This window comes from Periplaneta americana, chromosome 13, assembly GCF_040183065.1.
Source record: "Periplaneta americana isolate PAMFEO1 chromosome 13, P.americana_PAMFEO1_priV1, whole genome shotgun sequence".
NCBI classification, from domain to species: Eukaryota; Metazoa; Arthropoda; class Insecta; order Blattodea; family Blattidae; genus Periplaneta; species Periplaneta americana.
Window position 1 is genome coordinate 85,643,519 of NC_091129.1, and position 27,887 is coordinate 85,671,405.

Consider the following 27,887-nt stretch of genomic DNA (forward strand, 5'->3'; position numbering starts at 1 on the left):
CTCACGTCATTGCAAGAGAGCAGTGAATAACATCTTAGCACGTCTTCTGTCATTTATACTATACCATCAAAATTACATTTGACACTTCTCGTGGGGGAAGGAGAAAAAAAAAACGAAATTCGTCACGTTAAGAAATTATCCGAGTTTTCCATATTGTTTCATTTCTGTTTGTGTTTCAAACTATAACAGCAAAGCTGTAGACAGTGATATTATTCACAACGTAAATAAAGAACAATTTTGTTGAAAAATGTTCCAAATATATGAGAAGTACGATAAGTTACGTTTCATTTTCGCGACTTTTATTATCTTAATTTGTTGCAGTGTTTGATATATTTATTCGCTCTATATAAACAACTTAATTTGGTACCATAGATTAGATTATGTTATTGATTACATTATATGAATCAATGTAACCTACATGTGTCCAAAAACGACTAAATATATAAGAGCTCAAAATAACAAATAACTTGGATTACTCTTTGGGTACTCCATTTACCTCTTTCATTGTAAATACACTCCAATTCTGCACCATTTCATCTATCATAGTTCAATATTGCCTGGGACGAAGAAAATTTAGGAAACAGTAATTAAACTGGTAGTAACGTATGTATCTCAAACATGGAGTTTATTAAATGAGAGCGAAAGAAAAACTGCAGCATGGGAAAGAAAAATTCAGCGAAGGATATATTGGACCGAAATTTGAAAATGGTGAAGTAAATCTCGCAATGGTGATATATGAATAATACGGAAACCCACACATTGTTGGTGAAATGAAATGCTCAAATGGGTTGGGAATATTGAAACAAATATATTCCTGGATAAACCACATGGATAAAGAAGTAACGGCAGATCTACGAAGAGATGATTGGAAGATGTGGAGGAGGAAGACAAACTCAGGCCAGGGAAGACTGGTCTTCAATAGTTAGGCAGACACTGGTTCTGGATGGCCTGCAACGCCAAAGAGAGAGATATATCTTGGACATGGTACGAGTTTTCGATACTGATATAGGATTCAAGGACTTGAGGCTTCGAGCTGTGGGGAATTTCAGGTGCTCGCACAGGAATGCAACCTACTCTGAGGCAGAATGACCCGTCTGTCAGCATCGGATTCATGAATTTCACTCAAATCACTTGTCAAACTAGAAAAATCATAGCATATATATATATATATATATATATATATATACAATGGGCCAATGTGTACCTAAATGAATGGATTCATCCAAGGTTCAACCTTCGAACACCACGCACCGAAATAGGGAATTTTCTCAATTTTTACGAAAAAATCTAATGTATCAGTGCATATCCGTCATTTTGTCATCATATCATGTATATATACACTCTATACACATATAGTCTTACTAATAAACCGTGTATAGTTTTTATACGAGACTTATGCATAGTGAGACAGAAAACGTTACTAATAAATCATGCATAAACGATGGATGCATAAACAGTATGTAACTATACAATGGGAATTATTCCTTTGCAGTAGTTATATACACGAAACTCCTCGTTTAAGCGTTGTACTGTATATAGAGACAAATGGCCGCCCCTCTAACAACTGTTCGTATCGAATGTAAATTTATGTTGATGGTTGGCTTGTAACCACAGAAGAACAAACCAAAGAGCACAGAATAATTAAAATAATATTGCTATACCTTGTACTCTTTGACCAAAATATAGTGTGGTAATCGATCAGTGCCAGTTGTACTATCGATACTTTACACGGCACACTAGAGTGCTCTACCGGATGCAATAGAGAACCTCAGATATTCTATTATCTTTCGTAATGAAGTAATGACGAAACTATGACTTAGCTGTGTAACAGTTATACTGTTATACACGACGTAAGTAGTGATTATTAGTAATAAGGAATTTACACACGACTTATAAACGAGCTATTCATTGTATGACAGTTAAATGTCTGCATATATAGAGTTTTTATTAGTAAGACCAATATTTTATATTTATATATATAATATATTCTGTCCGGGCTAAATATATTATAACTGTTTAAATGCGAGAATTGCATATTATAACTTTGTAACATAAAGAGCAATCGATACAAAATCTCTTAGAGGTTTAATCTATAATATTTACAAGGTCGTTTTTGCGTCACCTGCCGCTGAAGTGCAGAAACGGAATGAGTACAAGTTATGCCAAAGTGTAAAGTGCAGTGCGTGCTGATTTTTTTTATCAATATGGCAAATCATCTCAGCACCGAAATGAGTTCCTTTGTGGCAATCATCTGGTTTAAGATGAATGGATTGGAGTTTTTAAGCACACAAAAGGAGACGCTTGTGAGGGATATCGTGAACTGTTGAACAGGAACTTGCAATTCCCTACTAGCTTGCCTAATTGACTTAAGCGGGCTTCCAGCGAATGACTGAGACACCTGATCCACAGTGTCTTCAGTCACATAATTTTGGGATGTTTCCCTCTTTTCGGAATGAGGCTTCAAGTTTCTAGTAGATTTCTTTCCCACATGCAAATCCATTTACGAGTGGGATAATCTATATTCCATTCCCTTCGTGCATGTATAATTAATTACATTCTGCAAACCAAAGCACGCACTGCACTTTACGCTGTGGCGTCCACATCTCGACTGACTAGGAAACGACTGATGCATAACATGTCCTCTTTCCGTTGCTGCGCTTTCGTGGCAGGTAACTTAAGTGTTATTGTTAGCGAACAAATTTCGGAGAGATTTTCTATTGATTTCGCTTTATGTTACAATAATTATAAAGCACAATTTTCTCATTATACGCTGTTATTTATGTATATCTTTAGCCCAGAGAAAGTGTATATATTTATATCTAGACTTTTCCGTTTCTTTAGCACTGCCTCTCGATAAAGGGAGCGCGCACATTCAGCCAGTTGCGATACTCCTCGGACAGATGGCTAGCCTGTCGCAGAAGGTGAGAGAATGGAGAATGGCATATGAAAATGCTGGTATGAAGGATTATAGATGCAGTAGAAAGAAAGCCATGGCACTTATAATTGGTATTATCCCACTTTTACCTAGACTAACCTGGGAAACCACGAAATACCCAAGTCAGAATAGCCTCCTATTGCAATCAAATCCCTTAACTCCTGTATACAACATTGACCTGTTTACCAATACACCACCGTATAGGCTAATGTAAAGTTATCTTCTTCTGTTGGTCTCAAACACAAAGAGTGGAAACAACTGAGTAGAGAAACTTTATCGCACCTTATGTCTTACACAAAATGTTAATAATGTATTATTTTAATCTTTTCATTAGAATCTATGGATGCTAGTAAACCTATATAGCAATGAAATGTTATGAAACTTTGGCTTTTATTATTGTAGTACATCCAACTCGATCAAACGGAAACAATTTCGTTCGACAGATAACTCTGATGCCAAACGCTGTACCTCACTTGACAAGTCAGGTGGATTGATTTCCATTCTCTGAACAGAACAATTTTCGACGTCACTGGTATTAGCCACCAGACAAATTAATTCGCATGTCGTTTGTTTCACGTCGTCATATCAACGGTAGCATGCATCTCGCTCACTGTGTTCACGTTCACACTTCAGGAATTAATTTTGTTTTCCATGAACTATTGTACTCTTCATGAAATAATATTATGTCATGTTAAGTTCACACCTGTGGAGTAACAGTCAGCGCGTCTGGCCGCGAAACCAGGTGGCCCGGGTTCGATTCCTGGTCGGGACAAGTTACCTGGTTGAGGTTTTTTCCGGGGTTTTCCCTCAACCCAATACGAGCAAATGCTGGGTAACTTTCGGTGTTGGACCCCGGACTCATTTCACCGGCATTATCACCTTCATTTCATTCAGACGCTAAATAACCTTAGATGTTGATAGAGCGTCGTAAAATAATAAAATAAAAAAGTCATGTTAATGAATTATACTGAAAAAATACTTGGCGTAACAAGCACATTGGAACACATGCCATGGTTTTTACATTCTATGAAACTGATTTGTTAAAAAGCAGTTGGTATATTTATTTACCGAATTGTATAATAATTAAATTAACAGATCGAAAATATTTATGCAAAAAGTAATCAGTCATAAAACTGACATATTGTCTGACTATAGACTATACCCACAGTATGTGTTACGAGTTTCACGTTGTATTTAATATTCTATGTATAATATTCCTGTCTGCAGTTTTTCCTCATCTATCGTTCTAAAGAAACAAATAATTTATTTTATCTACCAACGTTGGAAAAGTAGGTAATTATTTGACACTTTTGTACTCAAAAAGTTTGCCATTATAGTTAAATAAATTGGAAAACACGTTGCTATGTTATTTTACTTAGCAAAGTGTTATGAAGCATTTTATAAGGAATTATTACCACAGCAACAATATAGCAGACATCATAAATCAAAAAGGATAAAATTATTCACTGATATATAACAGATTTAATAGGTATAATTGAATTTACAGATTTATTTTCTTCTAATGTTGGCCAAATAACGAACAACGTAGACAAAGCATTGTAAATTACAAAAGTAGATTCATTAACTCGTGGGTCTTAGATCACAGTTTCCAGTCGTGATATAACTTTACCCATTCGGTAATAAAACTCCACTTTTGTATGTCATTATATAATAAATATAACATGCTATAATACATGTAATATGCTAGAAATTCCACTCCACATCATCATCTCTGCATTCCTCATCTTTCATTGTTGCTGTCTCTCGTCACGTATGTTCTGCCATCTGTGGATTCAGTTTTTAGCTTTTTACGGCTCAAATGTGGTACTACAGCAGTGCCCTTCCGACCTTTTCGAAAACTCAATACTGTCAACTCATGCTGACGCCATCACAATACAGTATCATGTCGTCACACCTTTGGTTAATGCCACTGAATAATGATAATGGATATTGAAATAAAGAGTTTATTATCATCAAATGAGATGTTCGATGTGATTGCCATTCTTTCTAACTTATACTTCTGCCTACATGTTGGGGAATCACATCTAGTTATTCTTTTGTTTACTGCATATCAGATATGATATTGTATGCTCATTAAGAAACAAGCAAGAACTTAGATTAGAAGATATGCTCTTCTTATAATATCAGTCTCAAGGCCCTTGTTTCTTACAAAATTTAATTTTAAGACCCATGTTTATTAGACTTGTTTTCTTTTTTTTTTAAGTAGGTTATTTTACGACGCTTTATCAACAACTTAGATTATATAAAGGGCTCAGAGCCATAGTGGGACAAGCGGCGTCATTTATTAAAAACGAAGAAAGCAAGGGTTAAATTTAAGTGAATACCATAGTTCAATGAAGATTGACGTATCATTTAGTTTGAATGTGTATACTTTATATTACTTGCTGTATGTTTCCATTGACTTATGGTGATAACTTCATTTTAACCCTTGTTTTCTACGGTTTTAGTAAATGGCGCTTGGCCCACTATGGTTCTGAACCTTTCATTTAGCGTCTGAATGAAATGAAGGTGATAATGCCGCTGAAATGAGTTCGGGGTCCAGCACCTAAAATTACCCAGCATTCGCTCATATTAGGTTCAAGAAAAACCCAGGAAAAACCTCAACCAGGTAACTTGCCCCGACCTGGATTCGAACACGTGCCACCTGGTTTCGCGGCCAGACGGACTAACCGTTACTCCACGAGTGTGGACCTCTTTTTCTTCTTTTGACGAATAATACCACCTCTCAGAATAAAAAATGTTTTGTTTTAAATGAAAATAACAATGAGCATCTCCTATGATGTTTGTTGAACAAGTAGGCCTACTTTTATTTTAGAAGTTACTAATTTTATGACATCCCTATCTTCTTTTTGCAACTACTACCACATTTCAGAATATTGAATGATCTTTCATTGAATGAAAATGAGATTGAATATCTACGATTTTGATGAACAATTATCTACTCATTTCTCGCAAGATATTAATGCATTCTTATGTAAGAGTATAGAGCCCTTCCTATTGGTTCTTTTTTTACTTGTTTATTTAACGACGCTGCATCAAGTATTAGGTTATTTAGCGTCGATGGAAGTGGTGACAGCGAGATGGTATTTGGCGAGATGAGGCCGAGGATTCGCCATAGATTACCTGATATTAGCCTTACAGTTGGGGAAAACCTCGGAAAATACCCAACTTGGTAATCAGCTCAAGCGGGGATCGAACCCGCGTCCGAGCGCAACTCCGCATCAGCAGACAAATGCCTTAGCCCAGCGGTCATCAAAACACTGCACGCTCGGGCTAGCGTCCATTACCCGAGGACAAGACACAGCCTTAGCGTGCAATCGTCGCTGCTGGCGGCTATGATGTCTCTCTATCCCTTGTGCACGTCGGAGCAGAGTTCCTTACCATGCACTCTACCCATTTCAGCGAGTTCTGACGACCACCACCTTAGTCAACTGAGCTACGCCGGTAGCTCCTATTGGTTGTAAAACAATTATAATTGAATAATAAATAATTATATTGTGTTCAAATAACTAGATAAATAGAAACATTAACACTAACATGAAGCGAAGGTCTCCTTTCGATACTCGCTCCAAGCTTGACTTCGATAATAGGCCTATAGTCTTCACCAACAGGTCAAAGAACCCAAGATGATTGTGACGGCGACTGTGATTTCCAGGGTGGCATCAAGGCTGTGGTGTGGACGGACTTCCTGCAGGGCTTAGTGATGGTGGTGTCCAGCTTCATAGTCATCATCTTGGGGCTCATCCACGTCGGGGGATTCCGCTCCGTTCTGGAGAGGAACCTCGAGGGAGGCAGGATTCGGGAACTGGAGTAGGTAACCTCAGGCATCATATTCTGTACAAAATGGAAATCTTGGAGACAAACGTGTCCACACATATTAAGTTTTAACAGTGCGTGCCTGATGGTAAGTGCCTCTCCGTGTTTGCTGTCAGATCTCAAGTTTGTGATAACATTGCTGGGAATGACCGATCAATTTTTCAGTGAGAGAAAAGGGAAATCCATTCATTACCTAATTAAAATATTATGAAACACCAGCAGTTATAACATTTCTCTGAAACTGGTACGTCTAAACATGACATGCACAATACAATAATGTAGAAATGAAATTTCTACGTTCGTAAGGAGGAGATACCCCTTCTGGACGACCAAAATTCATTTCTCCTCAGGCAGTTCTAAATTTAAAAATTTCATATCGTGTGTCCATTATTTTATACACATTCTGGTCCACAATTTGATCTGATATCTATGCAAGAGAACAGTATATTTCTCCTCAGCTGTTAGCAGAACTCTATGACCATCACAATCAACATTAATTTAGACCCTTAATTTATTCATTTATAGTTGGAGATTTATACTTCGAGGAAGTGGAAAAATTCAATATCTTGGAGCAACAGTAACAAATACAGATGACACCTCGGGAGGAAATTAAACGCAGAATAAATATGGGAAATACCTGTTATTATTCGGTTGAGAAGCTTTTGTCATCCAGTCTGCTGTCAAAAAATCTGAAAGTTATCATTTATAAAAGAGTTATATTACCGGTTGTTCTGTATGGTTGAGAGAGGAACAAAGATTAAGGATGTTTGAGAATAAGCTTTTTAGGAAAATATTTGGGGCTAAGAGGGATGAAGTTACAGGCGAATGGAGAAAGTTACACAACGCAGAACTGCATGCATTGTATTCTTCACCTGACATAATTAGGAACATTAAATCCAGATGTTTGAGATAGGCGGGGTATATAGCAGGTATGGGCGAATTCAGAAATGCATATAGATTGTTACTTGGGAGACCGGAGGGAAAAATACCTTTGAGGAGGCCGAGACGCAGATGGGAGGATAATATTAAAATGTATTTGAGTGAGGTGGGATATGATAATAGAGTCTGGATTAATCTTGCATTGGATAAGGACCGATGGTGGGTGGGCTTATGTGAGGGCGGCAATGAACCTCCGGGTTCCTTAAAAACCGTTTGTAAGTAAGTATAATTTTCTGCCCAATTGCAGGTCTTTCACTGCAAAGTAAGCATTCTCCAATCTTTCCTATTTTTCGTCTTCCTCCTAGTCTCTGCATACGATCCATATAAAATGTGATCTATTATACATTTCTTCTTCAGCACCGAACTTTTCTCACGTTCATTTGCATAATTCCAACATAAACAATGAATGAGATTCAAGGTTTCTATAACAAATAATAGCGAAATAAAGTTAAACTTTAAATTAAGAGAGAATTAAAACAAATACCAAAATATAGGCTTGTATAAGAAAAAAAATCCCTTTATTCCGAAAGACTTGAAACACGTTCAACACACTTCAATTTCTATACGTTCCATAGATGTGCTGTACAGGAAAATAACACACGGCCCTGATATCACCTATAATAAAACCCATGGAGAGACAACCCATGAAGGGCAAAGGCCGACCAGAAGACTACTTATCTCATGTCCACATAACTCAGCAGAGGTGGTCACAGAACAAGTACGAGTAATGTGTGATCAGTTCTATAATCTCCATAGCCGTTATAACTGGTTTACGAAGTCAGATTGTCTACATGTTAAATTTAACAAAACTTTTATTACACTTTTATTTCGATGAAGCACCGTTAAGCAGAGAAAAAATATTCTTTGCCTAATGTTTGCAGCTCTCTATTGCTGTAACGGCCCGAAAAAAATGACTAATTGCTATACAAGCATGCCCGAAAAAAATGACTAATTGCTATACAAGCATATAGGGAAAAATAATATGAACAGTTAATATTTTGAATATATTTTTTTTCCATATCAAACCGTTTAGCCATTAATTTAAATCGAATAATTACGAAAATCTTTAAAATAAATCTTGCAACGCAGCGCACTGTCGCGTGTCCTGGACTGAGTATGCTTAGTAGAGGGAGAGGAGAATGTAAGGAGTGCAGGCGTGCTAGCTAGAGTTATTGCAGCATCCGTAATGTTGCCAAATGCTTCGTCTGAAAAGGAGAATGTTAGAGAAAAAAAAATTATTTACATTTTTCAAATTTCTTTCAGTTTTATCTTGGGGCAGAGGTTACCATACATTCTGTTTAGGAACAGACTCGTTCACATTGTTCTTTGTCAGATATGATGTGTTTCAACGACTGTAATTTTGATATCACAATTTTTTTTTCCATTAGTGTAGGTCGCATATAGACGTTCAAGTAAAATATTTGATAAGATTTTCTTTTGTTTTTGCTGTGCGATACTGGCACTATATGACTTCACGTAGCTTGAATATCATCACGTGTCCTTGTAGCGTGTCGGGTATAAGAAGAAGCCCAGACATGGACTAAAGTTAATCTCTTTCATGAGCTGCTAGCGTGATGAAGTAATAACATCTTAATGAATGTATTAAATTTCATAAAATATATAATATCATCATCATGATCAACTGTCCGCTTTTTCCAGAGTTTGCCAGCCTATTCAGAGATTCAAGGTCAAGCAGGTGGGCAGCTGAACTCAGCATCACGTGCCTCAATAAACAAGACTAACGACTCTTGATGCGGTAATGATCTGTGGGTTGCTACAGCTCCGTGGCGTTTAACAGAGTAACAAGCCATTACCATTCGGTCAATGCCAACTGTAATGAAGTTAATGCTTCTTAAGTCACAACGTCTCCTTTGTTAAGGAGGACTGACATTCAGAATCGTTTCCTTTTTAAGCTAAAAGTACACACTACTGTCTTCTACCTCCATCAACGTACACTCGAACATTATACAGTGTGTTAGATAAGTTTTTTTTTTTACAAATTTCTGGTACCAGTGCTACCAGTCTCAGTACCAGTCGTCCTTGATACACACAGCAGATCTATCCGCTAACGTGTACCACGCCATTGAAGATGGCCACCGGAGTGGTGGACGAAAAGTTTGATTGCATTACCAACAGACCACGGCCCTCTAGCCCAGGAAAAATTCCAATCCTAAGAATTGGTGGAGTTGCGTTTTCTGAATATTAAAATAAAATACTTTTGCTTTATCTCTACAATATCAAATAAAATATTAATCAAACTCGGTAGGTATAATGATAATTTTGGTTGCAGTCTCTAGAATTAGCTATAAGATTTTATAGAGAAACTAAACAATCGACTATCATGTTAAACTTTAGTAGGCTATACAGTATGTCGTGTGCTTTAAAGCAATATTCAAGAGATTTGGTTAAATATTTTAAGATCTGAGAAAAATTCATGATACTTTAATTGTTTTTTTTTAATTAATGCAAAATCACACTCTTTACTTTCAGTCACCAGTTGGCCATAATTAAAAAACAATACACAATTTTATTCGAATTACGTATGGGTTTTGACCTTCCTGTAGTTTAACTGTATAAAACTCTGTGAAAAATGTATAACTTGCTTTTTATAAATACTTCATTTCCATAGACTGAATACATCCCCTTACGAGAGAATGTCACTTTGGAGCATAATGCTTGGAGGAATTACAATTTGGCTGGGCGGCGTTTCGGTGAACCAGGCCATGGTACAAAGGTTCCTCTCACTAGCCACATTCAAGAAAGTAAAGCGGTAAGTTCATTATTAATTAATTAACTTGAATAATTTCAAGGGAAAAATTGTTCCGGGGCCGGGTATCGATACCGGGACCTCTGGTTGAACGTACCAGCGCTCTTACCAACTGAGCTACCCGGGAACTCCACCCGACACCGTCTCAACTTTTCCCTTTATATCCACACAAGTGGCGTGGGCTGACGAAACGCCAGAGATCCACATCGCTGGTACGTTCAACCAGAGGTCCCGGGATGGATACCCGGCCCCGGAACAATTTTTGCCTTGAAATTATTCAAATCTGCTTTGCAGGGAGCTTTACCTGAAAGACTAGATTTGCATAAGTAATTAACTTATTTATGATTTATTTATATAATCTGGTGAACTTGAGGCCAATAGACCTTCTCCATAATATCACTAAAATACAGTAGCCTATTATGTACAGAGAAGAAGTAAATAAGAAAAAGAAATAAAAGTACAAATACAAATACGAAAAACACAAATGCAAGAAGAGGAAAAAAAAATACAAGTAGACAACAAAGATAAAATCACAATAGGTAGAAAAAGTACTAAATATACTAATTAATTTATGTACAAATACAAATTATAAATATTTACAAAGTAACGTATATTTTTCGCATGGAGAGAATATGCTGCACATTTTATTCCATTCATGTTGACACCACCACCACCACCACCATAATCATTATTCAATTTTGAAACACATAAGACATGTTTACCTGTTCCGGCCTTAGAAGAATTCATGCCCCAGTTTCTTCCTTGATCGGCCCTGCCGTGTTTTTTAGGTAGAGTATATTTAATTATTTCTCCAAAATGGGCGTTACTTTCAGTTCTTGCAAAATTTCGTCATATGGTTTGAAGTCTGACCAATTGAAGAATATGATCTGAAAACATATTAAGTCCATTTTTATCAAAGGTTTGGGTTAGTATTTTTATTGACCGGTCTACGGACTGAGCGAGTTTTCAAATGACATGCACAGTAACACAAACTTTTAGGCAAGGATTAGTGTTGTTTTCGATGGAAACACGGTTAAAATATAATGATAGATGTCTAAAAAAATCACATATAGTTATGTATATATTATAAAATGGCCAAATGGACTGAACCAGTTTTGGGATCTCACTCTTGAATTAATTGTACCCTGCTGTTAATCGCATAGATGTTCCATGTCCAATTATAAGTAATAGACACACTACACTGTTGTATGTACTCTATATGGAGGTCCAATTGTATAGTCTGAAATTAAAAATATTGACGGAAATGAAAAAAAGTGATCCTCTCTATGGATGTTAGACTTGAAAGGAAACTGTAGACTTAACAACATCCAAACATTTACTAACCGCTGCCTTAGAAGACTCTCAACATTCATGGCCAAATACAATTAGCCTGGAAAATTCATTTCAAGGTGCGCAGAAACCAAATGCTCCTACTGGTCAAATTGGAGTGGGGATTGAATTATTTTTCCTGACAAGTGAGACTGTTAATGAGTACAGTTCTGCTCCTGTGAAGTACGATTTACTATATACAGTGTAATATAGCGTTGTTCTATATCTACTACCTTAGCGCATTTAAGGTCAATCTTAGTGTATACAATGGTCTACCTGTCACGCCTCTCGTTATCAGTTACTGTGTGTGGTGCAACAACGACGTCATGCGCTACACGAGAACGGAAGCGCTATGTTTTGAGTTTTGCCTGGCTATACAAACAAGTAGTTGTGAGAAACAGTAAAAAAGAACAACTGAACTACAAATTAGACGAATAAAATGGAGATGGATTAGGCGCACTCTAAGGTAAAATCCACTGAGAAATAAGCTCTAAAATTGAACTCTCAAGGCAGCAGCATAAGAGGAATACCAAAAACAACCTACAGAGGTGTAGAGGACAAAGTAAGTATGGAACTTCACGGAGCTAGATAGGCAAAATCATTCGCCACAGGAAATGATGTCGAGCCTTTGTTAAGAACCATTGCTCCAGTAGGAGATACAGGAATTAGGTGAAGTAGGCCTAAGTCTCATGAAAATATTCGTTTCATTAATATGTTAATTTTATAACATATAATAATATGTACTGTACTTTTTAATGCGTTCATAGATATCCCTTTGAGATAGGCTACATAACCAGTTTGAAATATTCATGAATTCGCCGCGGGTATATTATAAGCGAATTATAATTTCAGTATTAAGCCTAATGTGCATTAAAATAACGTAGCGTAATATAATACATTATTTATATTCATAATGCTGTATTCATTTATTATTCGGTTTTTAATGTCCAACTATTATTATATTAAATAACCATTCAAAAACTTTTGGACTAATTAGATAATTCGTCTATGCAGATATAAAAGCGTGGTAATGAATTCTTTGTTTAAACTGGAAAAAAAAGTACTTCACCTCATTAACCATGTACACTGTAAACATTTACTGATATACGAGTTTTAAGTAGTGCAGACACCACAACGATAAAAAAGAGATAGCATGAAGAATAAACCTAACACAACTTGACACCTTAGTAAACAGGTGTAATGTAAGAAGCATTATCTTACTAGTTATGTAGGCGAAATTAAACGTTGTGTGTTTTGGGTAATATGATCATCCCATCAGACTGTTTATATTAAAACCACAGGTTACAATAATTGAAAAGAAAGTCTGGATCAATTGACTGAAAGCATGCTTCAATATTCTTCAGGCTGCTTACTTGGGAGAGAAATAATATGTGTCAAAATGAAACTTATTAATGTTATTTTCTGTAGACTGGATATGTTTCATATGCACAGAACGTGCACTCCTGTTTCAGGGCAATGATATATTTCGTGCTTGGACTAGTTCTGATCAAGACTATCACTTGCTTCATCGGCCTGCTGATATTTGCTACGTACCATGACTGTGACCCTCTGCAGGCAAAGGTACGATTTCACTCTTAAGATAACGTAATGCACATACTGTACTCCAACCAGGAGAAAGTCTCACTGATACACACATATTTATACTACCCTAGATACAAAATTAGATCACGATTAATTTCCTGGCATTTCAATCCCTCCATACAGGAAATAACATATGCAGGAGAGCTTATGTTTTTTTTTTAAACTGACGTTATAACGATAATATTATCTATCTATTTCGCTGCAATAGATTATGCAATAGTAAGCACATTTCTTTACCGGTTAATCTCCTGGTTGGAGAACAGTATGTAGACAAAGTTTTGCGTTGCTTAATACCAAATTTTAGCTCGACATACATACATACATACATACATACATACATACATACATACATACATACATACATACATACATACATACTGTACTCCAACCACGAGAAAGTCTCCAGGAAATGAAACGAAGCGGGGTTATGCTGTGAATGAATGTTGATGTCATAAGATGTCATACGGTCATACATGTGGGTACTCGTATCTCTATTAGCTATCTCTCAAAGCACAAACCATAACACTGATATACACATTTTTATACTACCCTAGTTACAAAATTAGATCACTGTTAATCTCCTGGTCTTTTAATCCCTCCACACAGGAAACAACATATGCAGGAGAGCGCATGATTTTCAAATTGACGTTATAACTCTAATATTATTTATCTACTTCGCTCCAAATAGATTACGCAATAGTAAGCACATTCCTTTCACGGTTTATCTCCAGGTTGGAGAACAGTACATACATACATACATACATACATACATACATACATACATACATACATACATACATACATACATACATACAGTGCACACCTGTGGAGTAACGATCAGCGCGTCTGGCTGCGAAACCAGGTGGCCCGGGTTCGAATCCCGGTAGGGGCAAGTTACCTGGTTGAGGTTTTTTCCGGGGTTTTCCCTCAACCCAATACGAGCAAATGCTGGGTAACTTTCGGTGTTGGACCCCGGACTCATTTAATCGGCATTATCACCTTCATATAATTCAGACGCTAAATAACCTAGATGTTGATACAGCGTCGTAAAATAAGCCAATACAATAAAAAATACATACATACATACATACATACATACATACATACATACATACATACATACATACATACATACATACATACATACATTATGTTGTTTTCTACTGCCAGGCGTTTGACAATAAAGTCATTTGATCTCTAGCACTCCAATATTTTTAAAAGGTATTGTCATGGTCAGCTACTGAAGCACAGAGTTTGAGGTGTTCCGAATTCATTTCTTGGTTTAAGATCCATTATAAGATGTTTAGTTGATTGTGTACCATTAAAGTAGTCCCTGCCTAGAGATGCGAATACGAGCGTAATTAACTGAGAATTAACATAGCTTCGCGTTATTTACCAGGACTCGGCGACGGATCATACAGCCAATGTTTCATAGCATGCAATTCGACAAGTGTTTGATGATAGAGTGATCAACACTAACATATGGCCTTCAAGATCTCCTGATTTAACCGCCTGTAACTATTATCTCTGAGGATCATTAAAAGAAAAATGGTATAAAACGAATCCACATACTTTATACGAATTTATGGATAACATTGGCCAAGAGATCAATTCAATTTGTCAAAGAGAACTAAGAAAAGTAAAGGGTAATTTCATAAGAAGATGCCAGAAACGTGTTGAAAACGAACACAGAACAAACTGCATTGCGAGACCTTGAATAAAACAGTTATTTCCGCTGCGGTGCCACGATATATGAATGACCCAGTGTGTGTGTGTGTGTGTGTGTGTGTGTATAGTGTGTGTATATATATATATATATATATATATATATATATATATATATAGGGTTAGTTAAAATTCCCGCACCAACTAAATAACTTTTGAAGCATGTGATTCAGTGACATGAAACTTGGTATGTGGGGATGACCATATACTAAGAACTCAATAATGGTATTACCGAGTTTATTATACTTCCGGTTTAACCGGAAGTAACTTCAACTCTCTTATATTAAATGGAACACCCAATATATATTTTTATTTTTGAATAAAGCTCATTACGAGATTTTCACAAATTACCCACACTTGATACTTCTGTACAATTCAGTGTTGCTAAGTCAAGAAAACAGAAAAGTGTATCGAGTATTAAAATAATAAATGCATTACCTAAATAACTTTTGAAGCATACGGTTCAGTGATATGAAACTTGGTATGTGAGGATAACCGTATGCTAAGAACTCACAGTGTTTTTTTACTTCCGGTTTAATTTGTACAGAAGTATCGAGTGTGGGTACTTTTTGAAAAGCTATTAATGAGCACTATTCATAAATAAAAATATATATATTGGGTATTCCATTTAAAATAAGAGAATTGGAGTTACTTCCGGTTAAACCGGAAGTAGAAAAGCTCGGTCATACCATTATTGAGTTCTAAGCATATGGTTATCCTCACATACCAAGTTTCATATCACTGAACCGTATGCTTCAAAAGTTATTTAGTTGGTGCGTTTATTATTTTAATATTGAATACACTTTTCGGTTTCCTTGACTTAGTAACACTGAATTTGTACAGAAGTATCAAGTGTGGATAATTTTTGAAAAGCTCGTAATGAGTACTATTCAGAAATAAAGAATATAGGCCTACTGGGTGTTCCATTTAAACTAAGAGAATTGGAGTTACTTCCGATTTAACTGGAAGTAGAAAGAACTCGGTCATACCATTATTGAGTTCTTAGTATATGGTTATCCTCACATATCAAGTTTCATGTCTCTGAACCGTATGGTTCAAAAGTTATTTAGGTGGTGCGGGACTTTTAACTAACCCTGTATATATATATATATATATATATATATATATATATATATATATATATATATATATAGCTTACGTGTGTGTTCTTGGTGTTAGTTTCTAAATACATTTTCTTGTATTGAGCTGTTATTTTCGCAGATGATCTTGCGTACGGATCAGCTTCTCGCCTATTACGTGCTTGACATCGGTGCTGCTGTGCCGGGTCTTCCTGGTCTATTTGTAGCCGGTGTCTTCAGCGCTGCTCTCAGGTTTGTATTTCTATATTTTTAAACTTCAAAGAACACTAACAGAAAATAGTAAAGTTATTTAAATGTTCGTTCTTAATTTAACACCCTATATCTTATGTATAAGTTTGACAGTTACATTGTTTACATTCTGTATATGAAACTTGTCTCATTGTAAGATTTATTTAAATGTTTCTCCGTGGGTATAACAGAATTCGAAAGCCACAGTTCATCATTAGTTGTATTGTTGCATGGAAATATAACTCAAAATAATTGTAATTTTCAACCTGGGTAGCGTAGTCGGCATAGCGCTATACTTCTGTGCTCGAGGTTGTGGGTTCGATCCTGGCCCAGGTGACTGGCATTCAACTGTACTTAAATGCGACAAGCTCATGTTAATAGATTTACTGGCATGTAAAAGAACTCCTGCAGGACAAAATTCCGGCACACCGGCGATGCTGATTTAACCTCAGCAGTTGCGAGCGTCGTTAAATAAACTATAATTTTTAATAATTTCAACTATGAAATAATGATATATACACTATACTTTTATATTGATTTAATAATAATAATAATAATAATAATAATAATAATAATAATAATAATAATAATAATAGTCATTCATTTAGTGTTCTGCCCAAAGACAGCTTTATCCAATCTTTCCTATTTTCTGCCTTCCTCTTTGTTTCCTCATATGATCCATATACCTTAATGTCGTCCATCATCCGATATCTTCTTCTAGCCCAAACTCTTCTCCCGTTCACCATTCCTTCCAGTGCATCCTTCAGAAGGCAGTTTCTTCTCAGCCAGTGACTCAAACAAATATTTCTTTTCTTCTTCCTGATCAGTTTCAGCATCATTCTTTCCTCAGCCACTCTTTCCAACACAGCTTCATTTCTTATTCTGTCTGTACACTTCACACGTTCCATTCTTCTTTATATCCACATTTCAAATACTTCTACTATTCGCTTTTCTTCACTTCGTCGTAATGTCCGTGTTTCTGCCCCATACAATGCCACCCTCCATACAAAGCACTTCACTAGTTTCTTCCTTAGTTCTTTTCCCAGAGGTCAGCACAAGATGCTCCTTTTTCTCTTAAAAGTTTTCTTGGCCAATCCTATTCTCCTTTTGACTTCCTGGCAGCAGCTATGTTACTGCTTATAGTACAACCCAAGAATTTGAAACTGTCCACTAATAATAATAATAATAATAATAATAATAATAATAATAATAATAATAATAATAATAAACAGTATTATTGTTATTCTTATGATCAAATCAACATTATATATTATTATTATTATTATTATTATTATTATTATTATTATTATTATTATTATTATTATTACTTCACCAGGCAGAATTAAGATCTTGAGGCTGTCTCTCGCACTCAACCAAATACATATGCGTACATGTACTTCACTGTTTGATTTGCAGCACCATGTCAACCGGTCTTAACTCTCTGGGAGCCACTCTGTTTGAGGATTTCGTCCGACCTTGTTTAAAACTCAAACTCTCAGAAAAAGGAGCCAAAACCGTTATAAAGATAATCATCATTATCATCGGATCCATTTGCGTCGTTATGGTGTTCGTGGTTGACAAAATGGGTGGTATATGGGAGGTAAGTTTAAAAATATGACCATTAAAACTTGTCAAATATTTGTATGCATATTATCGTATGTAGTCTACTTGGAGATAACTTCTCTACACTTCGCAATCTTTTCAAATGTCAGAAAACAAAAGTAAAAGTTAATGTTCCTTCGCATTATTTATTATTACTATTTTTTTCTTATGTCGAAAACAGAATGAAGATTACGTCAGTTTGCTGTGGACATTGCAGTTTAGTTGCATCTCAGATAACTATCAGTATTATGTGTCTTTCACGTGTTAAATTTTATATTACCTTGTTAATATGTTTCGGCCTGCTATTGGCCATCATCAGAACTGGTTGTTGCTGATCTTCGTGCCTTTTATTTTGTTTCCTTTGGGGTATGTTTGTGTAGTGTAATGTGGAGTCAAAGAGTGTGTGTGTTCTGAAATTGAGCTGTGTGTTGAGAATTTCATTTGGATATAATTTTGTGTGTCTGTATAATATTTCATATTTTTCTAGTTTGTTTAGTTTCTGGTTTTTTGGTTGGATGAGTAGAATTTCCACATATGTGTTGATGTTTCTGTATGTATGGTTAGCTTTTGTGATGTGTTCTGCATATGTGGAAATGTTTTGTAATTTGGTATGGCTGTGATGTGTTCTTTGTAAAGTGTTTGAAATGATCTGCCTCTCTGTCCTACGTAGAAGTTGTTGCAGGTGTTATCATTTGAGTTTGTATACGCCTGTGTGGTTGTATGTGTTTGTTTCTTTGTGTTGTTTGTGTGTTGAGATGTTTTTGTAGGTAGCCTATTATTTGTTCTGTATGCGATGTTGTAATTTAATTTCTTGAATGAAGTTGAATTTTGTGTGTGTTTTTGTTTTCGTATGTTAGTGTGATGTATTTTTGTGTTCTTGTGTTTGTATTGTATTCTTATGTTTTTTGTGATTATGTTTTGTCTTTCGTATTATGTTGTCTATCATGTTGAGGTTGTATCCGTTTTCTTGCGCTATATATTTGATTGCGTTTAGCTCTTCTTTGTAATCATGTTGGTTCACGTTTTCCGAAGTGATACAGTGTTAAGAGTTGTGTAATCAAGATGTATAATTATCAGTATATTTCAGAGATATAATTATAGGCATATTTCAGGAGAAAACTGACGTACTTTCATCAATTAAATAACAACAGTAATAAAAAACATTTCATTTTAAACTTGAAGTAAAAGATCAGTACTTTGTGTCTTTGTTACTAACATAGTAAACTGCAGACAAAAATTACTTAGCGATTATATCGTAAAGAATAGGGGACTCTGTTTTATAACCATATTTGTATATTTCAAATTACGTTCGGTAGGTTTTACAGAAAAGAAAGATGGGTAGATAGCAGAGGCGGCTCCTCAGGGCAGGCAGGGTAGGCTAAGCCTACCTCAACACATTTAGGAAAACCTAAAAGTGGATATTTATTAACTACCCCAACACATTTGGAAAACCTTATATAATTATATACTCTTGTCTAGGTGCTTAGAAATTCTTCAATTAACTATGAATGGGATTTTTTGAGGGTTAGTTGGACGTTGCTTACTACTGGCAGTTCGATTTATGCGACAAGAATACACTGGACAGATCACGATGCGTCAGAAGGTAGGCACAAGCGAAGTTAGCCGACCTTCCACGTAACTTCAAAGCTGGCCCTGGAGTAAGGATTAAAAAAGATCGCTATTCTAAATGCTTTCTTAGCGCATGCGTTCTATGCTGAAGCCAGCGCGCTAGAATTCTGCCTGCCCTAACGAGAACCCACGAGCATTATCGAACACCTACGATTTGCGAAATTTCTGTTTGAAAGTTTCACGAGTTGGAACGTAGATTGTTACGAGTAGTATAACAGTTTTTAAACGGTGTGTTTTAAAAGATGTTTTTTAACAGTGTATTTTAGAAAATGTGATTTTTGCAAGTACGTACTGTATATTAATGTTACGTATATTTGGTGATTTATAGTTAATGTAAGTGATAACAATAATATTATATTATGACTGATATAATAAGTAAACTGTTACGTTGTCCGTTTTCGCGTCGTAATGACATTGAAAAGAGAAGTATTTTGGACAATGGACGACCCACTCCTGCATTAAGCTCTATTGTTCATAAAGTCAGTGCTAAAGGTGCAAGAAAATTTAATCCTTCATGGTATGAAACACTATGAAATGGAAATATAAAAATTGGAGGTTTATCTTTCGATAAGGTGGAACAATTCAAATATCTTGGAGCAACAGTAACAAATATAAATGATACTCGGGAGGAAATTAAACACAGAATAAATATGGGAAATGCCTGTTATTATTCGATTGAGAAGCTTTTGTCATCCAGTCGGCTGTCAAAAAATCTGAAAGTTAGAATTTATAAAACAGTTATATTACCGGTTGTTCTGTATGATAGTGAAACTTGGACTCTCACTTTGAGAGAGGAACATAGGTTAAGGGTGTTTGAGAATAAGGTTCTTAGGAAAATATTTGGGGCTAAGAGGGATGAAGTTACAGGAGAATGGAGAAAGTTACATAACGCAGAACTGCACGCATTGTATTCTTCACCTGACATAATTAGGAACATTAAATCCAGACGTTTGAAATGGGAAGGGCATGTAGCACGTATGGGCGAATCCAGAAATGCATATAGAGTGTTAGTTGGGAGGCCGGAGGAAAAAAGACATTTGGGGAGGTCGAGACGTAGATGGGAGGATAATATTAAAATGGATTTTAGGGAGGTGGGATATGATGATAGAGACTGGATTAATCTTGCACAGTGTAGGGACCGATGGCGGGCTTACGTGAGGGCGGCAATGAACCTGCGGATTCTTTAAAAGCCATTTGTAAGTAAGTAAGTATGGTATGAAACACATAAATGGCTAACAGGAAGTGAAGTTAAAGCTAAGCTGTAGGTGGTCACGTTTGTTATTGTAATCTAAAGAAGGTACTTGGAATCAGATCATATTTGTAACTCGGTAAGTCTAAAGAGACTTGAAAAGAATTTGAATCCAATTTCGGAAATGTTGTCTGAACAACAAGGGTTGCAAGACAGCAGTATTACAATAAACTAGAAAAAACCGACAAATTATGAGACGGCTCATTGATGTAACAGTATTGTTATGTAAGCAAGAGTTACATTTTCGGGGGGCATGATGAAAGCGAGCTGTCATTGAATCGCGGGAATTACATAAAAATGTTCTGTAAATTTTGCCTACCCTGGAGATTTGATTACGAGCCGCCACTGGTAGATAGAACACCACAAACTTTCATGATCAACAATTTTACAAAAACTTAACAAGACTTTACATGATTGTATAAACAATTTTACCTTCTTTTCATATAATTTAATGAACTATTTTCACTTTCTGCACTAAAATATACAGGAAAGGATATGACAATCCTCTTTGTGGCTTCATAAAATCATCACACAAGAAAAGAAAAATTAATTATTTTACCAGGAAAATTATATAATCTTCTGAACATCCACGATGTTTCAGTGGATTTCACGGCAAATAGAACAATAAACAATCCATAGGGAAGAGAAGAACAATAGACTTGGTTATACAACTCCAACACTTCAAGGGAAATAAAAAAGAACTTTATAGGAAACGGCCAAATTTACTAGATATTAAATTTCGACATATAAACTAAATCACTTACAAATTGAAGGCCAAGGCAGGAATGAAGATTAACTTCTTTTATTACTATTTAGTTTATGTAAATATTTTTTGGGGTAATTCTACTAGTTAGTTTTCAAGTTGTAAAAGAAGGCAATTAGAATAAGGAAGGGAATGTCAGTCAGAGAATTATGCAGAGCGGCTTTTAAAGAATACGGGATTTTGACTCTCTTCTATTTTCATATTCCGCACTCTAATGTACAGAATGATCCGTTTGGGTATGAATAAAATAAAGAGACCGTAAACAGTTACTACTGAACTTTATTTGTTGAAACTTTGTCCATACAACACTGAAATATGGGAGATTCCTCAGAGCTCAACTTGATCCCCATTGCGCACCCTGCACAACTCACAACGGTAATGCAATTCAGCCCATGTCCGTTGTAACATAAGAGGGGTGATTTGTTGAAAAGCTTGAGTAATTTTTACTCTCAGGTCATCAATGTTCCTGGGTTTCTGTGAATAGACAATGTCTTTAACAAAACCCTACACGAAGAAGTCAGGAAGGATTAGATCTGGGGAGTTTAGGGATCAAGTCAAGAAATAGCTGCTTCTCGTACTGGGTTTCGCCTGCTACCTCCTGCATATATATATATTTTGTTTTTAGCACAGAACCAGTTTCTACAAATGTTCGATACCACAACAATAGGGAATCGTATTTAAGTGCATTACGCACACTGTACTCACGTCGAAATTCCCTTTGAACTCTTTTAACACTCTCAAATTTAGCATATACCAAAGAACACATTGTGTCCGCTGTTGATTTGTAGTAGCCATTTTAATCATCTATGATTTTCATTTGTCCTTTCAGATGATGCATTGTTGATTGTCATATATGGAAAGTCCCATCTTTTAGTCATAATATAACCAGCAAGAAATTTTTTCTACTATCATAATAGCTTTATAATAATAAATTAATATTATCCGTACCCAAACGGATCAGACTATACATTAAAGACAACCTGGATAATTTCAATGCTCGTATTAACGTCCACTCCCATAACACACGACATAAAAATGATATAGTTGCGTCATATGTGTGATACAATAAAACTCAAAATTATTATAATAATGTTGGTATCAAATCATACAATTTTATTTACTTGCCGATATATTAAAAAATATGAGATGAAGAAATGTTGAGATTTATTGTAAATGTCGGTTAATTCGCAATTGTGTACACAGTGTCTCTGAATTTGAAGAGACATAATTTAATTTGTATTTTGATATAACTGTAGAAATATATACTCACAAATGGTAATGTATTCACACAAGTATGTACCTTACTTTGTGTAATACGGCTATGTGCTGTCCAAAGACAATATAATATTACAGTACATTCTAAAAAGTATTCTATTCTACAAGAAAACAATGGAGATGCGAATAAACAGCATCATCGATTTAATCCAGAAGTTCCAAATAAGTGGAGATGATGTTGAAACTGTGACAGAGTTTCATTATTTGGGCAGCGTCTTATCAACGAACCCAGGAGCCATCGCATAAGCCAAGCAAACGCTGCATTTGTTCAGCTGTATCCGTTATGGAGAGCACAAGATATTGACAAATATATTATTATTCAAGTACCGGATACATTGCATTACATAACGTATATGCGTTCTGTTTCAGTTAACTGTCAGTGTCTCTGGAATCACTTCTGGAGCCATGATGGGTCTCTTCACGTTTGGAATGTTTTACCCCAGAGCAAATTCAAAAGTAAGTTAACCTGAAGCACTGTATATCAAGAAATACCGCAGAATACAGATTATTTTCCTTTTCTATCAAAATAAGATATACACACATTCATGTCTCCTTGTCTTGGAGCGGACATGCCATCGGGCATTCATCTAAGACAGCGCTTTTCAACATTTTTCAATATGTGGCACACTGAAGTCGTAATTTAAATTCTCGTGGTACACGTTCAATTACTTCATATAATTTAATTCCATGCATTTCAAAGCCTTTTACCAAATTGTTCTTACTTTTCCACATAATATTGTGGGAAATCTTTATTTTAATAAGTAAATGTTGTTCCCGGCAGTATGACATATTAAACCCAAGGTATTTTAAACTTTATTTTTTTTTCAAATATTATATTATCGATAGTGCAAACATTTTATCTTTCCACGGTCGCTGATGTAGAGCTGAAGCGACAGTGCACACTCAGTCGCACACAAGAGAGTGTGGAAAGACAAAATGTATATACTTAATTAATTCAAATTATGTCTGTGATATTCCTTCCTTGCAATGACATTTCCAAAAATAATATTGTATAGCATTAAAAACTGGGGCTTTTATTAATTTTTATTTTCAAACTGTGTCGACGGTAATGGATTAGACCGCGCTGTTCTATATTATTTTATAGCAGTCGCTATTGATAAGAAGTATTAGGATCTTTTAAATGCTGACATTCATTAGATAAGTTGAGATATTAGTATAGTAATCGCGTCCAATTAATAACCAGCCGGCGTCAAATACAGCGCTTTCTTTTGAAGAGATAAGAGAATAGTTTGTTTATCGATTAGGCCTCTTAAGATACCGCTCCAATCACAGGACACGGTTAATGTATGTCTACAAATGTTGCGTAAGTAATTGTAATTTACATTCTCATATCTACACAACGTACAGTAAAAATTAATGTTGTATGTGGATTTTGTTAAACATTTTCAGAAACGGGGTTTTACAAATGTTCTATAATTAAATTCCGAATATGATCAATTTTTTATTCACATTATGACAAGAAATGTAAAGATATGGAAATAAATCAAATAACACCTTCTCTTGCGTCTAATTCACGAATTCAGGGACTTTGTACTAATTTTCGTATCATACACAAATTGATTTATAAGAAATTAAAAGGCTATACTATAACTGGGAATGTCAGACCTAATCAAGCACGCACAAAGGGAGAGGCACTTCACCCTTTTGCCAGTCGCTACAGAAGAGATGATGTCATCATGGTCTACTGCGCAAACCAGTATTTGGCTAGACCATACAGCGTATTCCGAATCTCACCGGACCGGTGGACAACAATGACGTCATGTTGCAGAAAAATAGGAACAAAACTGCTGGAAGGATCGATGGCTGTCATGGCGAGTGTGTAAGTTGTTGTCTGTGCTACGCTAGCAAGATTTTGCGAAATTTCCGTACTGCCATCACGTTCAAAGAAAAGAAAGCTTAAACAATTTATTTCTTGAACCAGTAGTAATAACTGGTCCGTTGACATGTTCGCTCATAAGCCATTAACATATTGTTTTTATGTTGTGCTCATTACAAACAATACAGCAGAATCAAAGCAGAACACACCGCCATGACACAACAGTGCACGATGTCATTCGTCTGCTAATTCCCGCCCTATACAAGAACCAATCAGATTCACTGATGGCGGCTGATGGAGACTGCCATCACTCTGCGAGCTTATGGCACCGGTGCGACACCGGTGGAGCATCTGTGAAATTCGGAACACCGTAGTGATGGGCGAAGTTGTTCTTTTCCCGGAACAGTTCCGACGGTTCCGGTTCCGAAAAAATACTATGTTCCAAATAACAGTTCCGAAATAACAGTCACCAGTGGTGATGAGTCGGAGTCGTTGAGTCGTTCAAACGAACGGTACAGTACCCTCCCTCTTCACCATAGACAAATAACACCATGCAGCTCACACTGGAGCACTCATAGGCATGACATAGTACACATTTTTATCTATGGATGGCACTGCAATGCACATTCGAATCGATTTTGGAAAATTGCTGTGCATGCGGACAGAACTCAAAAGCTTAATGTTAGTAATTACACAGCTGTTGACTACAAGGACAGAATACAACAATTTGTTTTCGTACATAAAGTTATAAAGACATGGTAGCCAACTAAAAAAAATAACATAACATTTAAAACATATGGTATGTAATTTCTGTTCTCTCTCTTACATAATAAAAAAAAAAACAAATCATTAATTTTTATTTTTACTTTTCTTAATGCACAGTTGTAATAATAATAATACTAATAATAATAATAATAATAATAATAATAATAATAATAAATATTACAATTTCATAAATAAAAAAGATATATATTGGCAGTACAGAAACCTGGAAACCCCGCAGTGAGTTAGTAAAATGTTGGAATCGCATCTTTACCAAAGTGTAATTTAAACTTCGCATTAAACATCGCTCTCCAAATCAGTACTTATATGGGTAGTTTCCAACAAATAATGCTACAACATTTTTGTCGTTCTTTGATAACAGAGAAGATAGCACAAAAACTTGTGCTTGTCAGACTTAACCTCAACAAACGACATACAGACATTGTAACTAAACCACTCATTACCATTTACGACTTTAACCTTTGTATAGAATCAGCTGATCAATGAATTAATAATAGTATGCGTACTTTATGACTTTGTAGAATGTTTATAAAACAGAATTAGTCAACTAATGGTGAAATAAACCATAAAGCGGGAATGAATATTACAGATTATTAAATACTTACTATAACATTACAGATGATTGGCCAGTCTTACAAATGTTGATATTAAAGTTCGCGCCACCGCAAGGATTTCAATTTCCATGCGCCCCCCTCCAACCACGTGAGAGTTTCAAATACCAACTTCATCCAACGAAGTTCCAAATACAACATAAAGAACAACGAGAACAGTGTAACTGCTGCTGTCGTTGGTTCATCGGAACAAGCTCCGACGTTCCGACTGTTATCTCCATTCCCTTGTCCGTTTCGGTGAAGTGCGGATGGGGAACAATACTACATTAGATTAAAGCAATACTACATTAGATTATTTTCAATTAATTATACTTTTAACAATACTGTTAGGAATTTTTAAGTATTTAAATATTTTCAATAGTATTAAGCACTACGATATTAAACTAGGAGCTATTTTATATTGAAATTATGACACAGTAGCCTTTTAAGTAGGCAGAAGTGTCGTTAACCCGGAAGTGAAGTGAAGTGACTGTTATCTCGGAGTCGGAACATACCTTGTGCAACGCGGTACTGCGAGCCCGCAACAGCTAGGCAAGTGAGCAGCTCGGAGTCGGAACACTGTTATTTCGGAACAGGAGGTTCCGACCTACTGTTCATTTTTGCAACAGTTCCGAGGGAGTCGGAACATACCTTGTGCAACGCGGTACTGCGAGCTCGCAACAGCTGGGCAAGTGAGGAGCTCGGAGTCGGAACACTGTTATTTCGGAACAGGAGGTTCCGACCTACTGTTCATTTTTGCAACAGTTCCGAGACCGGAACAGTTCCAAAATAACTGTTGTGTTATTTTTTACCCATCTCTAGAACACCGTGATGCCATCAGATTGCTCAGCGGTGAGATTCGGAATACGCACATAGCGAACACGTGTAAAGGGGAAGGCAATTCCTCCCTTCCACTGACCGTAACAGAGAAGATGATATCATCATCGTCTACTACTCAAAGCAATTTTTTACTCAAGTCTTTCGTTCCCACATGTACCAGTACTAAACAATTAGATTACCTTATGTCATAGTATTAAGCTGGTTATACGAGCAGAAAATTCCGCTAATGCCCATTGTTAATTAATAGCCCTCTCAACGATGAGATAGGAGAAATCCAAAGGACCCGTTTCGGACGCCAGATAACGTTGTGTGAAATTTACCAAAATTAAAATGTGTTCTTACATCTATTGTTTAAGATCTCACAGTGTAATTATTTTCATCGTGATAGAAGTAATTTCAATTACGTTCTGTAAAATTGAATTTAACAATAAAGTTTGTATTGTTTCACTACATAGCAAAGGATATTGTGTAACATCTTTCAATTTTGTTCCAGGGTGCAATTATCGGCAGTATTAGCTGTTTGCTGATAATGGGTTGGATAGTGTCTGGAAACCAGATGGCGATAGCTAGCGGCACCTTCAAGTATAAATCCTTATCAACCTCGGTTGAGGGCTGTCGTATTAACAACACGGTATCAGAGCCTCCTATGTAAGATTATCGCTGTTAACCATATATCAATGCAAATTAGTAAATATCAGATAGCCTATTTAGTTTTGATATGTGCCATAGTAAAGCTCTGTGAACTTTTCTAAGTAACATTTCCCTCGCATTGTGTTTATACATATGTTGACAAATCAATATTATAAAACAAATCAAGCAATATTTGATATGCCTGAGGCAGTAGAGCAAGTGGACAG

The 27,887-nt window shown here is 35.9% G+C and overlaps 1 protein-coding gene across 1 annotated transcript in view; it reads left to right on the top strand.

Annotated features, from left to right (window-relative positions):
• The window catches only part of LOC138711640 (uncharacterized), a 146,618-nt gene that overhangs the window by 79,049 nt on the left and 39,682 nt on the right, over positions 1-27,887 (top strand). The window contains exons 18-24 of the mRNA XM_069842771.1: positions 6,612-6,766; positions 10,341-10,481; positions 13,280-13,388; positions 16,356-16,465; positions 17,879-18,062; positions 23,350-23,436; positions 27,524-27,678. Coding sequence (XP_069698872.1) covers positions 6,612-6,766; positions 10,341-10,481; positions 13,280-13,388; positions 16,356-16,465; positions 17,879-18,062; positions 23,350-23,436; positions 27,524-27,678 — 941 coding nt within the window. The remainder of the gene's footprint in view (positions 1-6,611; positions 6,767-10,340; positions 10,482-13,279; positions 13,389-16,355; positions 16,466-17,878; positions 18,063-23,349; positions 23,437-27,523; positions 27,679-27,887) is intronic.